We start from the raw sequence: 17978 nt of genomic DNA on the forward strand, positions 1-17978 counted from the left end.
TATCAACGGTTTTCTTTTATTTATTTTTTTAACAAAAAATTAATCAATTAAAATGTGATCAATGAAAGGTGTTGTAAATTTGTGACATCGCAACCCAGTTACTATGAACGTTCGTATCAGTCGGTTGCTTTGGGCGAGCGTTTTCGCGTAAACTAATTGATTTCATCTAATTAAATTATAGTGAATCATTGTGATACCGATGCATTTGTGATGTGAGCCATGTTAATTAATTCTGTGTTAACATTGATCGTAGTGACTTCAAAATAGGGGGTGTAACACAAAACAAAAATGGCTTCGGGAGATACTGATCACATAGAAATTATGGATAGTTCAGTGACGAAAAAGGCGGATATCGGCACAGGGCCGTCAGGCTCGGAGGACGATGGTATGTTTTACATATAAATACAATGAACATCGATCAAACTGAATCACGCTCGATCTTTTCGAATGTCCAAGTATGATGTACGACCCACTTACACGGCCGTATTTTTATGAAATTTATTTCCTTACAGATCGCGACAGGCTTTCCATTGCTGAAAAAAATGTTCCATACGATGTAAGTAACGTATTATTATGAGTTATTTGTATTTTCATTCACATTCGTTATTACTAGAGAAAGTGCCAAGGCAGTGGTACATTAGCATTCAAAATTATTTAACAGAGACAATGCAATGATGATGAGAATCGTCATGGTACGATAATACGCGTGTATTGTTATTTCTTTTAATTCATACCTTAATGATGCCAGTTTACAAGGTATATTCAATATGTACAGTTTATTCTGTATTGTGTTTGTTGATTTACAGTTAATTATTTTGTTTCTGAGAACCTTAAGCCTTTTAATAAATGACTGTGAAATTTTTCTTTATATTAACAATTAAAAAACATACTTCTTAAGCTACATGTTGTAAAACATTAAAAAGACCACTAGTTGGTTTTTATTAAATATACTAGAGGTCCGCCCCGGCTTCGCCCGTGGTACATATTTCGCAATAAAAGGTAGCCTATGTCCTTTCTCGGGTATCAAAATATCTCCATACCAAATTTCATGCAAATTGGTTGAGTAGTTTAGGCGTGATTGAGTAACAGACAGACAGACAGAGTTACTTTCGCATTTATAATATTAGTATGGATGATTATATTCTCCATATTAATTTTGTAACATCTTATCTAATTCTTCTCATCAAGTATTTTAACATATCATTACTATGAATGTCACTCTGAGTTAAATAAAAAATGATATAGTTAATTGAGGTTCTTACACAATATACAAACATTATTAACAACAAGAAGTACTTTAGATATTGAATATGTATTTATATGATTAATCTACAAGATTGGAATTCTAAAATATCTGATACAAGATTCTTTAAACTGGAATGATAATTGCTTACATAATATATCACTTGCTTAAGTCAAACTATTATTCAAACATTTATGTTATTTCTACAAAATAACTATATATTTATGACTGACCGGTTGGCTTGGTTGGTAGTGGCCCTGCCTTCCAAGCCAGAGGTGGGGTTCGATTCCCATCCGGGGCAAATATTTGTGTGTTGAACATAGATGTTTGCTCTGTGTCTGGGTTTTAATTATCTATATAAGTATTTATTTAAAAATTATATATGTATGTTTATCAGCCATCTAGTTTCCATAACACAAGCGAAAGCTTAGTATTGGGATCAGATTATGCCGTGTGTGAAAATTGTCCTGAAATTGTCCTGAAACTATAAAAAGGAAATAATATTTATTATTATTTTTATTACCGGTTTATGTGTTGTATGTATGTGTTGAGGATGATAAATCCATCTTTCTTTCTTTCACCTTTCTTATTATTAAAGTACTAGATTTCCGCCCGTGGCTTCGCCCGCGTTTGCAAAGGAAAACCCGCATAGTTCCCGTTCCCGTGGGATTTCCGGGATAAAAACTATCCTATGTGTTAATCCAAGTTACCCTCTGTATGTGTGCTAAATTTCATTATAATCGGTTCAGTAGTTTTTACGTGAAAGAGTAACAAACATCCATACATCCATACATCCTTACAAACTTTCGCCTTTATAATATAATATTAGACTAGCTTTCCGCCCGCGGCTTCGCCCGCTTTGTCCAAAACCTAATAAATTATATACTAAAACCTTCCTCTTGAATCACTCTATACATATATAAAAAAAACTGCATCAAAATCTGTTGGGAAGTTTTAAAGATTTAAGTATGTACATAGGGATATAGGGACAGGGAATGCGACTTTGTTTTATACTATGTAGTGAAATACATAAGGAACCCTATTATTATAGTTTTTGTTATGTTTTCTTTCCAAAAATATACAAAATGGTTGGTGTATGGATATCAGTTGTGATTAAAAGATTAAATTCAGAACGCCTTGACTTCTTAACCTCAATAAGTGTGGAAAACCTTAATTTCTTCAATAGCAATTCATTTTTACTTTTGGTTGAATTTTAATTGTTTTTTTAGCTTTACCAAGTAACATTTTTTAATTATTCCGAAAACTGGGGTGAAGTCGGGGCAAGCAAGCTAGTAAGATATGAAAATAATGTATATAGGTTTATTCATGGTAAAAAAACTTATAGAGAATACAGTCATTTACTTATATTGTATTTATTCTCAAATTTTTACTAATATTATAAAGCTGAAGAGTTTGTTTGAACATGCTTATCTCAGGAACTACTGGTCCGAATTTGAAAAAAATATTTCAGTTTAGATAGTCCATTTATCGAGGAAGGCTACAGGCTATATATCATCACGCTAAGACCAACAGGTGTGGAGCCACACGGGTGAAACCGCGTTGCGCAGCTAGTGGATTGATAATATTAGCTTTTGTCACAATACATGAATACAGATGAATAAATTAGTATAGTTATATTTTAAATACAAAAAATATGATTAGGACTGTGAAATGAATTAATTTATCTCTATTTATTTTCTTTTATCATCAATGGTGTGTTTACTTATTTCTATTTGTCTTAATATAGACAACCAATGTGAGATTTTGGTACAGATGTATCTTAAATACATTATATTAATTAATTTCTATAATGAGCATGTATAATGTATAATCATACTAGAATTCCGCCCGCGGCTTCGCCCGCGTTTTCAAAGGAAAACCCGCATAGTTCCCGTTCCCGTGGGATTTCCGGGATAAAACCTATCCTATGTGTTAATCCAAATTACCCTCTATATGTGTGCTAAATTTCATTGTAATCGGTTCAGTAGTTTTTACGTGAAAGAGTAACAAACATCCATACAAACTTTCGCCTTTATAATAGTATTAAGATGTGTTAATCTCTTTTTAACCTGGAACACATAGAAATTTACTATAATATGTTATGAAAATGGTGCAAAGTGAATCATTGTTATATAAATTGTATATGAATCACATTTTATTTCAATTTGAAAGCCTATCTAAATGTAGTTGCTTGTAAACAAACACATTAATAGGCCAGCATTTAAAACTAGCTGTTCCGCGCGGTTTCACCGCCATTGCTCCGCTCCTGTTGGTCTTAGTGTGATGATATAATTATAGCCTATATCCTTCCTCGATAAATGGGCTATCCAACACTGAAAGAATTTTTCAGATCGGACCAGTAGTTCCTGAGATTAGTGCGTTCAAACAAACAAACTCTTCGGCTTTGTAATCTCTTATATATAAAATTCTCGTGTCACAATGTTAGTCTGCATACTCCTCCGAAACGGGTGGACCGATTCTCATGAAATCTTCTTTGCATATCGGGTAAGTCTGAGAATCGGCCAACATCTATTTTTCATATGTACCACGGGCGAAGCCGGGGCGGGCCGCTAGTATTAGTATAGATATATTAAATACTGGCCTAGAATCACAATCAAACCTGGAACCTCATAGGACTATAAATCACTATACCTAAGAGACAATCAACAAATCTTAATAAGAAAATAAAATATTTAAACACAGCATCCACATAGCGCTCATTATGTAAAAACTTGTTTTACACAAAATTAAAATTGTAATCTCACAAGTAATGTTAAAATCTTGATAATTTTTTGTCACCTTTGGACTTTATACTGTTGTTTTGCAAACTGTTTATTTTAAATAGTCTGTACATTTTCTTATCCTACTAATATACCTACGGTGTGTCCGGACATGACATACCGATATTTGAAGGGGCTATTCTCCAGGTATTTTTATCGACAATTCAACCCCTCTACAGTCCTCTACCTCACCCCCCTCAAAATGGTTTTCGAATTTTTTAAAGTATGTTTCATCACTCTTATCAATTAAATCTGTTTAGTGGTCCCTAGAATAACTTGTTATTGTTCAAATAAAACCAAATTTAGTATTTTGTGACACTCACTTTCGAAGTTATTACAATTTTCATAAATTCACTATCCGAATTGATAGGTTTGCCATTTTGAGGGGGGTGAGGTAGGGGACTGTAGAGGGGTTGAATTGTCGATAAAAATACCTGGAGAATAGCCCCTTCAAATATCGGTATGTCATGTCCGGACACACTGTATAAATATTAAATACGAAAGATTGTAAGTAAGGATGGATGGATTTACGGATGTTTATTACTCTTTCACGTCAATATCACTGAACGTATTTGGATGAAACTTTACAGGAATGTAGACTATAGGTACATCAGAATAACATATGGATTATATAAATACTTGTTTTTGCAAGTGGTTTTGTCTGCGGGTGTAACCGCGCGACACAGTTATTGAATATAATATATAATATAGTAGAATATAATATAGTTTTTGAATTATGCAAAAAGTTTTCTTGATTGGCAAATTCTTGATTATGTATTATGTTGTAGTTTCTAACTGAGAATGGCCTTGATTGTAGATTAATTTATATTGTAAGTATTGTTAAGACTTCCTGAGTTTTAATCCCAGCCTGGGATTCCCAGGGGATGGTTATTGATAATATAGGTCTTTGTGTGATAAAACATGAATGGCATCTAAACTACTTGTGTTATAATGATGATGAAAATTGAACAATAAAATAAGGGAAAGAACATTTGCAGTAGGTAATGTCATCACATTAGCCTATTCCCTTCCACTGCTGGATGTAGGCCTCTCCCAGATCTTGTCACTCTCTTTTTTTGGCATACCGCATCCACACAATGCAGTAATGTAACTACATATATATTTATGGATCTGACAATGATCACCTATATTTCAATTTAGTCAAAACTGTAAAGTATAAAAAAAATGTCTTGTAACTAATGGTGGTCATTAGCTCTCTGAATAATCTTGTCCTAGGCCTAAATAAAAAATAATCTTATTTATTTATTTTATTTTATTTTAAACACTTTATTGTGCTGCCAACATTACAGTAGTAGGTGCAATAAAAACTTAAACTAGGACAAACCACACAGAAGGCGGCCTTATTACTAACAAGTAATCTCTTCCAGGCAACCAACAGATTGTGTGAAAACATTTATTAGGTACTCCCTTCTTCTTATCACATGCTTCTAAAAAGAAACTACCAAAATAGATGTGCATTTGCATTATGCCACCAAGAATCGGGTGCATACTAATTATTAATACATGTATGACACATGCATTGAAGGAAAATGCTATTTAACTTAATTATATAACATTTAAGAAGGCCTCACGATAATTCGACCTTTTACAATAATTTACCTTCGCAACTAAATACATGGTGCGGTATTTTGTCGTGCATAGCAACACGTTCATTGTATTTAATTGAGTGAAATTAAATTGCGACATACGTACGCGTAAATTTTGATTATATTTTATTGTTCTCGACAATGGTAATGTCAATGTGTGAATGGAGGCCTTGTTTGGTAATTGTAAGGGTGCTTTTTCACCAATAGTGTGCGAGGAATATCGTGCGAGCAATAATATCGTGATCGGACCAGTAGTTCCTAAGATTAGTGCGTTCAAACAAACATACAAACTGTTCAGCTTTATTAATATAGTTTATTTAAGAATTAGTTTTAAGTGCATATACCTATATGAAGTTGTGCAGATAATCAAGGTCGATAATATTAAGAATGTTATAAGCACAAGATGTCGAAATTATTTCTTAGAATCCTGTCTTAATTTGTATACAACGGAAAACCCTCATTTCATCAAAAATTACAATATAATGTATCATACAGTTTTTTAAGGACTTGTAATATGACTAACCTGTCCTGTAAAAAATTAATATGGCATGGATATTTCATAGCGCATGGTAATGCCCGCAACTTTGCGTAGGAGTCGATAAAGCATTTTTCCCGTAATTTGTAACATTTTTCGTCGTCCTTCATAAATGCTATACCTATGTAAACTGCATAGTGTATAGGTCAAATACTAAGTTGGTACGACGCACGTAAGTGAAACCGCGGGACGAAGCTAGTTTCACATAGAACAGATTTCCATTTGTATGATACCTATGAAATAGAATCAAGTATATATTGTATACAAGTATATATTATGCAGGAACTACCTGTTTGACTAATTTGAAAATCACTATCACTACATAGTATAAAACAAAGTCGCTTTCCCTGTCCCTATGTCCCTATGTCCCTTTGTACGCTTAAATCTTTGAAACTATGCAACGGATTTTGATGCGGTTTTTTTTAATAGATAGAGTGTTTCAAGAGGAAGGTTTATATGTATAAAAACATCCATTAAATAGTGGAGAAGTACTGTTATTTGTGAGATTTCTAATGTGATGTCGTAAAAAATTACATTTTTTCCGCTTACATTGCAAACGCAGGCTGAACCCTGCGAGTTTTATCAAAATAATGTACTAAGTATTATACACATTGAAAAGGTCTATAGAAAAGTCCGCGATGGTATATGTCTATCTCTTATGGATAACCCACAATAACTTTTTTTTGTCATTTACTTTTTACGACAAATAATGGCTAATTTTCGATGCGATTTTAACCAATACAGCATTAATCCTTAACCAATTAAATACCTTCAATACATTGTTCATTTAATATAGATCTATATGGGCCTTTACACCGTATGATTTAAGTGAATATTTTCGAAGATATTACAGATTTAAAAATTGCGGGACGTAGCATTTGCGGCGGTACCGGCCGGCCGCCCGGCTATATACCTATTTTATACCCGTGTGCGAAGACGGAGCGGGCCGCTATGTTTTTATATACAACGTTCACAGTTTTCCTGTACTTTATTTAGTATCAGCATTGCACCCGTGCGAAGCCGGGTCGGGTCGCTAGTTAATTTCTAAATGAGCTTGTTCGATTTCTTTCGCCATTGAATATTTGCTTATTTATACTGGTTCTAGTAAATTAAGGAAATTTAATGAACAAGAATGAAATCGTTTATTAGCATTTGTAGATAATTATAAGTATAACATGAAATTCCTAATTAGGTAGATACTAGATATTAGTATTTGAATTTTGAATGTAAAAGTTTGAGAGTCAGGGTGTATAAAAATTAATAGTCTTTTTTGTACTTCGTCTGTGATATCACATCTCCTATTTCCTACTAATATTATAAACTAAAGCTGTATGGATGTATGTTTGTTACTCTTTCACGCGAAAGTCAATGAACGGTTTTTAATGATACTTAGCGGTGATGTAGCTTATCTAATACCAGAATAACACATGCGAATAGAAATAATACTTGCATGCTTTTTTTGAAACCGCGCGGCAAAATGTGTAGTTATGTAGGTACCTAGATTGTTTATGTGCAGATCATTTGTTTGTTCAATTACTACGACAAACATTATCTCAAGTCATAGTACATTATTTACATGCCTGTTATTCACGGGATGTTTTTCGCTACGAATATAACAAAAGGAACTACAGGCATTTCCGTAATTTAGCAGCATGGGCGGCAACGTTTGCCAAATATCAGTTTCGCACAAACTTATACATCTCCATAACTATATTATGTCGCAGACAAATTATGTAAGTCGTCAGTTTACAAAAAATCGGCTTTAGTAATATTATGACCAGGCAAAATGCATATTATGCTAAGAATTCGTTGTAGTTAGTTTGGATAAGGGGGTAGGTTAGATTAAGTACATAGTATTTTTAACTACACATAAATCTATGTTGCAATCCAGATCGCAATCGGCTCCTTGTGGACGTTTTGAAAAAGTAAATCATCAGCATATTATAAAAAAAATACAGTCTTTTTGGGAGGCCTATGGAGCAGTGGAAGTAGTACGGCTGAAGGTCGATTTACATCAAACGAGCGAATGCTCATTCTACCCTCAATATGTCAAATTCTTCTATTCTAAACAGAATTAGAGCATTCCTTCGCTTTTCTTGAGAAGAATGAACGATGGACCAAAAAACAGACTTTTCTAAAGTAACTGACGCCGTTTGTAAACGACGAAATTATACAATTTGTCTGCGACATATAAATGAAAATTTCTATACGTATAGCCTATAGAGACACTGGCTTTCTTCCAGCCAAAACCATAAATGGTTAAGTCTGAGAAACGGTGACTCACCATCATTATTTGTGAAGTACAACGACCTTCTCGTGTTTATCGTACAGATACGGTGCATTTACATCAAGCGAGCGAATGCTCATTCTAACCCTAATATGTCAAATTAAAGTGTACCTATACAATAGTGTAAACAGGCGTAGAGCATTCTTTCGTTGTTCTTAGTGCGTTCGAAAAGATTCTATGCAATGTTCTAATACTGAACAACACTGAATACGAGTTTTCGTTTACACTAAAAGATCGCGAAAGAATGCTCTTGCTCTAGCTCTATGTTCGTTTGATGTAAATGCACCGTTTGATGAATTTACAAAGTGCAATCATATATGCTTAGGTGTTATGTCTACGTCATAGTGTTGGCTTTGTTTTGATAGGATTTTATTTTTTATTTCATCTGTATGCTTGTAAAGTACTTCATTAGATTATGGCACACTTTAAACGGACAGATTGCATTCAAACTTTGTAGGTACACTTATCAAGGATCGGTGACAATAATTTCACGAGTTAAAGCCTGTTTGTTAACTTAACATTAATAACTAGCTGCGCTTCGCGGTTTCACCCGCGTGGCTCCATTCCTGTTGGTCGCGTGATGATATATAGCCCATAGCCTTCCTCGATAAATGGGCTATCTAACACCGAAAGAATTTTTCAAATCGGACCAGTAGTTCCCGAGATTAGCGCGTTCAAACAAACAAACAAACTCTTCAGCTTTATAATATTAGTATAGATTATCGTAAGTAGCCTTTCTGCAAGTTTTAAGATGATTGAGATATTTAATGTCGTTCTTAGGTCGAGATTTGTTAATAACTGAAATGGTTCTCACGTGAGTTTCAATGCACGTGTCGATGAAACATACATATAAAATGCAGTGTTATATGTAAACAATGATCTATGCATCATCGGGATATGTGTAGGGAATGCTCTGTAAATCATTTGATGAATGTAGTAAAATGATGAATTAGAAATTAAAAATCTAAGCTAATTACGACTCTCACTAGGTATTTCCTTACAATTTACATTGGCAAAACTTCGGATATTCTAACTTGAGATGTTAGAACCCTAATAACTGGCTTATTTAATGAGAGGATCTGTTCTCTTATAATATTAGACATTGTAGCAAATCTAATCTTAAATCTTTATTTGAAGTATACTCTACTTTGAATAAATTTATGAACTTATTCAAGTAGGTATGTATACAAGATAACCAGTAGGTACCTAACAACCGCAAGTATGTAGTTGTAAATATCTGTATACTGTCCTGAAGGAATCCAAACCATTATATATTCTACGTAGTGAACAGAATAATTAATATGTTATTTCAAATATATTTTAGATCGATTAGACAAATCATTTCACTGTTAGATAGTCCATCTATCGAGGAAGGCAATCCATCTGTTATCATGCAAAGACCAATAGGAGCGGAGCAATGCGAGTAAAACCGCAGGGCACTGCAAGTAGATAAATATTATTATACGATACAAACCACAAGAATATCAATTAGGTGGGCGATAATCCCAACGCGTTATGTCATAGATATGGATTATATAACTTTGTAGAAGGTATGTTGTATTGAGATATAAGGGCCGGCGCAGATATGGCGGAGCGCAGCGCATTTTTCATTGTCAAACTATTAGTTATCGACATTTTCAATCAAAATCAAATAACAACAATTTACTCCCGAGGAGCATCGAAGCGTCACATGCGAAGGGTATCGCGCTGCGCTTTTGAATGTTATTTAAATGAGGACAATGTCGATAATAATTTGACAATGAAAATTGCACTGGGCTGCGCCAAATCTGCGCCGACCCTTAATATATGTCTAATATTATGTATCAATTAATTATCGAGTTGCATCTAATCTGATATTTCGTCTTTGTTTGTAAGGATTCAACTCGAAACTTCTGAATAATTTATTATATTGCATATTTCAATGTGGTTTTACTTGATTTTGCGGTTGTTTTTATCACACATAATATTAGTAATATTAATAGCGTATGTAGGTACATAAATGTATGTGTTAGTCATACAATGAATATAATTCATATTGTGTGAGTAATTGATTATATTATTAAGTAGGGAGATGCATTATACAAGTAGATGATATCTCTTATAATTTTAGGAATAAACGACGATTTTTATCCTAAAAAATATTTTTAACAATTTTTTTTTGTTTTTCTTCCGTTCATCTCGATTGGGCGATTGACCTGCATAATTTTTAATTTATCGGGTATCAAACCTAGACTTTCGGACTTCTGTACGTTATAAGGTAGGTACCTTCTTAATACATATGAAGTATTTTATGCTTTTGGTTCACCCAGACGATGGTCGAAATGGGCTAGAGTCTAGACAATGACGTAATTATAATTATACTACTAATAAATATAATGTACCTACGCGATTGGCTAGGTAATGATGATAATATGACGTTGCTTATGAGTAATGACGCATATGAATTAGTTATTAGAGTTCCTTTTCGGTAATCCACGCAAATCTTATATATTTTATACCTTTTCTGTATATATAGTACCTACGTACTAGCTGCGCTCCGCGATTTCACCTGCATGGCTCCTGGTCTTAGCGTGATGATATATAGCCTATAGCCTTCTTCGATGAATGGGCTATCTAACACTGAAAGAATTTTTCAAATCGGACCAGTAAGTAGTTCCCGAGATTAGCGCGTTCAAACAAACAAATTCTTCAGCTTTATAATATTAGTATAGAATATAGATAAATAAAATTTATGTAAATACGCTTTGTAATGAATACTTCACAGAGGGTAAAATATTCGTATTATTTAAATTTATTTATTTATTTACGATTTTTATATAAATAAATGAAAATATATATCTATGTAGGTATGTAAACTAGTGATGCAACGAATACGAATATTCGTATTCGCCGAAAAGTAGACATTTACCGAATATTCGTATTCGGCGAATATACGAATATTTAAAATCGAATATTTTTGTACGCAACTCTATTTACTAGTGATACTACAGATTTAAAAATCGCGCGTAAAAATATGACGTGTGCAGAGACTGCTGATCCACTGGCCTTTTGGCGAGATGATGTCCATTTTCCAAGTCAGAAAAAATGCCCAAAAATATTTTTCGCTGAAGCCATGTACAGTCGCTTCGGAAAGACTTTTTTCAACGGCTAGAAACATCCAGACTGAAAAAAAAAATCGCTTTAAACCAGAAAATCTACGAATTTTATGTTTTTTTTAATAAAAATTTGCCTATTGTAAATTTTAATTATTAGAAGAGTTAACATTCATTAAATAAATAAGTCTTTTATTACCAAGGCGAGATATTCGTATTCGTATTCGTATTCATAAAAGTAGTATTCGTTGCATCACTAATGTAAACTCAAAAACGACTGCACCGAATTTCATTCTGTTTTCACTAATGAATAACGTAGTAGGTAATTTGTTAAGTTTTAGATAACACGGGTGAAGCTACGAGTGGAAAGTGTGAACATTAAACATGTAAATTATTAATTGAATTATAGAATTGCAAACATAACAAACCTAACTTAAAAAATTATATCTACAGTCGAAAAGATAATAATATCCATTTTAAAGTCAGTTGAAAAATATGCCTTCATTATTTCAACGTAGCGTAGAAACCAACCCGGTCCGTATTAAAATTTATTAAAGTTGTGTCACGCTAAAAATGATGGATGTTTGAAATTTTGCATTTTTCATTGCAAAATTTCCATTTGGTTGCGCTCTGAAATGTATTTGAGTAACTAAGTAACTAGAAGACATAATATAAAATGTATATCTAATGAAAAATGTATTTGCATGCCGTTGAATAACGGCTAAACATGCTGAAATAATGTATAGACTTATTCTTAACACCTATGTATACCATGTTTACTTGCAAATAAATTATTTATTTATTTATTTATTTATTTATTTAGAGCCTGCTTTGCTCGTGTGGTACTTGAGAGTTTAGGGAAGAGAAGCCTATGTAAGCTGATGTAAAGTACATTATGTATCTCTGTAGTAAATTTCATATGAATCTGATCCGCTGTTGTTTGTGAGAGTAACAAATATACATCCATACGCACAACCATTTATTTATAAAAATGGGACTACTAACACGCTTTTAGGCTCGATTTTGATCCACTTTAAACGGTCAGATTTAATTCTTACTTTGGCTACATCTGCATCGGTGACAAGACAATACAATAAGTTGCGTGTTATATTATAGTATATAGAGCCATTTTAATAGGCAACATTTGACAGTTCAACAAAATTCAACAATGTAACCTAGTAACGACGACATAAAATAACATGATATTTCGTTTTGTTAGAACTGCACATTTGCTTAACTTTTTTCAATTACGATTAAGTACATATTTATAATAATAATGACCGATACAAGTAATTTTAAGATTTCATTTTACTGATAAACCATTGTAAACATAATAAACAATTTCTGAATTAAAGAACTGACGTCGCTACAATTTTGTGTCAATAAACTTTTTGTCTTTTTAAATAGGTACCAGAGACGTTACTCTAAAAATCGAAATCTGACATCTAGAATCGAATGCATTGATTACTTGTGAATAAAAATCATCATAAATTAATAAATTTGTTTCAAGTTCGATTGACAAATGTTTCAAGTCCGTATCGATTAATTCACTTTAATCGATGTTTTTAAGCAGGTTACCTCTCTTCGAAGATAAAAATTGATAGACGTCAAATGTTGCCTATTAAATTGGCTCGACTATAATTAATTAAGCTTTTATTTCATTAAACACAATGTTTTCGTGTGTTATTATGTTATATTTAGGTAAATGACCTTCTTAATTACATCTTTCCTTAATCTTTACGAATTACTTGTCATGTAGTCGCTTAAAAAATTGGTATTCATTTTTAAAAGTTATTTTTTTATTCACGAAACGAATTTATCTTAACGTATCGAAATGTATATAATCCGTCATTGTATACAATTCCTAGGAAATGTATGTAATTCCTAAAAATCGCATTTATGCATTAAAAACTAAAACCAAACTCAAACATTAATTTATTTAATTCGACTTCTTCTAGAAGCACTTTTGAATCGTCATAACATATTTTTATAACATTTACCGCCGATTCGGAAAGCAGTATCTATGGAGATGAACCAGCAAGAAACTCCTAATTAAACTCTACGTGTCTACGTGTGCAAATTTTAAAGAAAAAATAAAAAAAATATATGTACATATGCAATTCTTATCTCATTATTATATAATGTTATTATACTCATTTAGAAAGTATGTCTTCTTGTTTTGTACTCAGTTAATGTTAAAAACCTCGGCTTTGATTACAAAAAACTATAAAAATATTTTGCATAAAAACCTCATATACTGTATATACAATTTTTAATTTTTATTTAAATAAATAACTTTACTTGAACAACGATTGTTATGTTTAGTTAATAATTATTAAATAGGAATAATAAATGATTTAAGAAATGTTTGTATATTATAATATACTAGCTTTCCGCCCGCGGCTTCGCCCGCGTTTTCATAGAAAAATCCGCATAGTTCCCGCATAAAGAATAAATAATTTGTAAAAATTAATGGATAAAGGACTATGTTTTATAATGAATGTTTAATTAAGATAATGGTCTATGTACCTATTCAATTTTGTTTTTTCTGGTGTATAAATGATGGTGATGATGATGATGATGATGATGATGATGATGATGATAAATAAAACAAATATTTCTCTTCACAGCCGGCGGTCGGCCCGTCGGGCGCGATCAGCAAAGTGCACAAGTCGGACCGAAAGATCGGCCACCGACGGGTCGGCGAGGGCGGCGAGATCACGTACAAGAAGATACAGTCGTCGCAGATCATGGGCTCGATACAGCTGGGTGAGTGGGGGGAGCTATACAAGTGGGCAAGGGGGGGGTTATGAATACAGAGAGAAACTTGGGAGAGAGAGCTATCCATACAATTGGATGGGTCAGCTATACGCAAAGGATAAGGGTGTTTTACAACCAATAATGTGCGAGCATGTGTAGCGAGGATTATGTTTCCTAATAGCCAATAGTATCGCTTCAAACTTCAAACTAAATGAAGCGATATGATTGGTTATTTACAAACAAATTTCTCGCTACATATCCTCGCACATTATTGGTGGAAAATCACCCTAATGGCTACTACTTGTTAGTACAAGTGGGTATACACAATGACTCTATTATACTAGTAGACGCGGCATACGCCAACATCATTGCACTAAAAAACAGCGTAATTAATACATACCTACTTACTAACGCATTATCACCAATACAGTTGTTCTCTCTTTCACTCTCACGCACGAGACATAATACATGTCTCACTCATGTACTTCGTAATAACAACTGCCGATTAAAATATAAAAAAGAACGTCCAGCCACGACGCTGAATGGTGCGTGACTAAGTGAAACTCGGGCACTTAGCTGAGTTTTTTCTTGCCAAAATAGAGAGCGGGTAACGTATCTAGCTTTTTTATATATCATAGGGCACAGGCACCTCTCCGACACACTCGGCCCTTCATCTGTTAAATCGTGTGCTGGCCTCTGATGCCACAATTGATATTTTTGCTGGCAGTGCAAGTTCTGTCCTGGACCTCTGTAGCAGGTGTTTGGATGCATGTAGCCGCTCATAGCGTGTGGCTCCGTTTTGGTTTTAATTTTTGTTAACGTATTATAACTAAATTCAATGTATGCTTTGGTTTTATAATTGTAAGTACAATGAATGTTTCAATAAATAAATAAATACACACTTCTGCTATTGGTTCAACGATTTCTACTATTACTTCTACTACTACTACTAAGATAGTAGTAGCAGTTTTCCATCATACCTATTACCTACGGTAAAGAGCAATTTATGATGGTATGGAGGGATGTATTATGAATGTGACTCTTTCTTCTTTAGTAAAGACTATACTGAATTGATAACGATGAACTTTGGCAATGTTGTAGCTTATGTAAGAACCAGAATTACACCTCATATAAAAGGATTTTTTTTTATATTATGCTAAATAATAATATGTAAGTAGTGTTGATTTATTTAACGAGAACAGTCCAATTTGAATTGTAGATAATTCTGAGAAATATATCAGTAGACAGAACATTAATATTCATAATTTTTTTGAAAGTCTTTTAATATTGTCTTATGTGAGAATAGTGAATAATTTACTTATGTACTTAATTGATTAGAACCAGTCTTAAATATTTTGAGCTATTAATTTATTCTAGCAATACACCACAATTTCATTACTAAGACCATAAAAACTTGGACAAATTGACGTTATTATAATACTAAGTATTCATAGACTTTATTCAAACAAACCCCATATAGACCGGACTCTCAGTGGAGTTTCGTTTGCAAAAATCGCGGACCTAAATCTGACTTCTGATATATATTGTATAGATCCCAGACATCCTATAGACAGATGTTGCCAACCAGTTTTGTGGTCCCCCTGCCCGCACCCCGGTAATTAAATATGGCATACAAAGAAAAAAATAAAAATTTCCAAAACATGCCGTGTGGGGTATCAAATGAAAGAGCTTATTGAGTAGATCACGAATATATAGCATACTATATACATTTCTTACACTTTCTCTAAGATTTTTTAGAAAATTTACGAAAATGGTCCATTTTTGAGTTAACTTTAAACCACTATAGATTGAAAACTCATGAATATATTTTTTAAATTATTATTTTTAAATAATTAACAATAGTCCATTGTTTACGATTCAATATTTCGTAGAGTGAAATAGTTGCATGGGGGAGTGGGGGGAGCATTCAAAGATGGCGAGTATATTTTCAAGTTCATATAGTATATAGTTATTTTCATCAAATCCACCACATAGCTCACTTATATTATATTACGAACTATTGAATCATAAACAATGGACTATTGTTAATTATTTAAAATAATAATTTAAAAAATATATTCATGAGTTTTCAATCTATAGTGGTTTAAAGTTAACTCAAAAATGGACCATTTTCGTAAATTTTCTAAAAAATCTTAGAGAAAGTGTAAGAAATGTATATAGTATGCTATATATTCGTGATCTACTCAATAAGCTCTTTCATTTGATACCCCACACGGCATGTTTTGGAAATTTTTATTTTTTTCTTTGTATGCCATATTTAATTACCGGGGTGCGGGCAGGGGGACCACAAAACTGGTTGGCAACATCTGTCTATAGGATGTCTGGGATCTATACAATATATATCAGAAGTCAGATTTAGGTCCGCGATTTTTGCAAACGAACATCTCCTTGGAGCCTGCTCTAATAGGACTTTGCTCATTTAAAAGTCTATAGCTATTAGTATAAATATTTGTCTAGACTAGACTGAATTTTAATATATGGTGCGGTCCTTGGCAAATATTGCAAAATGGAGGGTTACAAAATTATGGCAATGTTATTTATTGCCTTATCGCTCACGTTTGTGTTGGACTGTAGTGACACCTCGCTCTGAATCGCGCAAACGAAATGTTTTCGCTACAGAGCATAATATATACAACTTTCCGACAACATTCATCAGGGCCTTAACGGCCGGCCAGTCGAGTAGACTGGTCGAGGATCCTCGATGGAAGAATTCCACCTTCCTTCCTCCACAGGCGGGGTAATTTATAATAATTAAAGTGAAACTTTTATTACATCGTCTCAAACTTTTTGGTCTGTGTAGCGCATGTCGCGTGTATCGCGGCTGCCGAGTAGGTATACCTACTCGGCAGCCGACCGACACGCGACATGCGCTACACAAAGCAGTGTTCGGAACCGTTCGAACAGTTTCACTTTTACCGTGGTTTCATAAAACCACACAACATTTTTTTGTTCGAAATTTCTTATTAACTAAGGAATTTTTTGTAGAGCTTACTATTATTTGAATTGAGTAAATGGTAGACGAAAAACCTTACCTATTTTTCAACAAACAAAGAGGGGACGAAATATTTTGTCCGCATATGCAACCGCAGGAAACAGCTTGAATTAACATCATGTCTCTTGAATATTTACTAATATTTATTTGTTTATTACCAGCTGTGCTCCGCGGTTTCACCCGCATTGCTCCGCTCTTGTTGGTACTAACGTGATGATATAATATAGCCTTCCTCGATAAATGGGCTATCTAACACCGAAAGAATTTTTAAATCGGACCAGAAGTTCCTGAGATTAGCGCGTTCAAACAAACAAACAAACTTTTCAGCTTTCTAATATTATAGATTCATAAAAAAAAAAATCGAAATTACCCACCTATCCCGGCGTACCTTTCGCACCTATAAAAACTACGGCGTGTGATGAACGATAACATTTTATTACGGGCCACGGTTTACGCAAAGCAGTCTGTTTTGTAAACATGCACGGTTTATTTCTGAACGATAGAAGGCCGGATCGAGGGAATATGTTTAGTGGGATATAATTTTATCTTAGGCCATTCTCCCATCACGATACGCACAGGAGATTCAAGTATCCTGCAAGTCTCGGAGACTAGTCGCCGCGGAATATCTCACATACATGTACCGATAGCGTAGTGTGCGAGC

The 17978-nt window shown here is 33.5% G+C and overlaps 1 protein-coding gene across 5 annotated transcripts in view; it reads left to right on the forward strand.

The window, feature by feature from the left end:
* The first annotated feature begins 102 nt into the window (after window positions 1-102).
* Window positions 103-17978, forward strand: part of LOC149896498 (phosphatidylinositol 4-phosphate 5-kinase type-1 alpha-like) — a 53607-nt gene continuing 35731 nt past the window's right edge. For all 5 annotated transcript variants that reach the window (XM_090117706.1, XM_090117701.1, XM_090117703.1 and 2 more), the window contains exons 1-3: window positions 103-385; window positions 513-556; window positions 14175-14313. In XM_090117706.1, coding sequence (XP_089973832.1) covers window positions 289-385; window positions 513-556; window positions 14175-14313 — 280 coding nt within the window. In that variant the 5' untranslated portion in view covers window positions 103-288. The remainder of the gene's footprint in view (window positions 386-512; window positions 557-14174; window positions 14314-17978) is intronic.

The sequence above is a fragment of the Colias eurytheme genome, chromosome 28 (genome assembly GCF_061535395.1).
Source record: "Colias eurytheme isolate Ceu_HAF_F1 chromosome 28, ilColEury1 Martin Lab GWU primary, whole genome shotgun sequence".
Taxonomy (NCBI): Eukaryota; Metazoa; Arthropoda; class Insecta; order Lepidoptera; family Pieridae; genus Colias; species Colias eurytheme.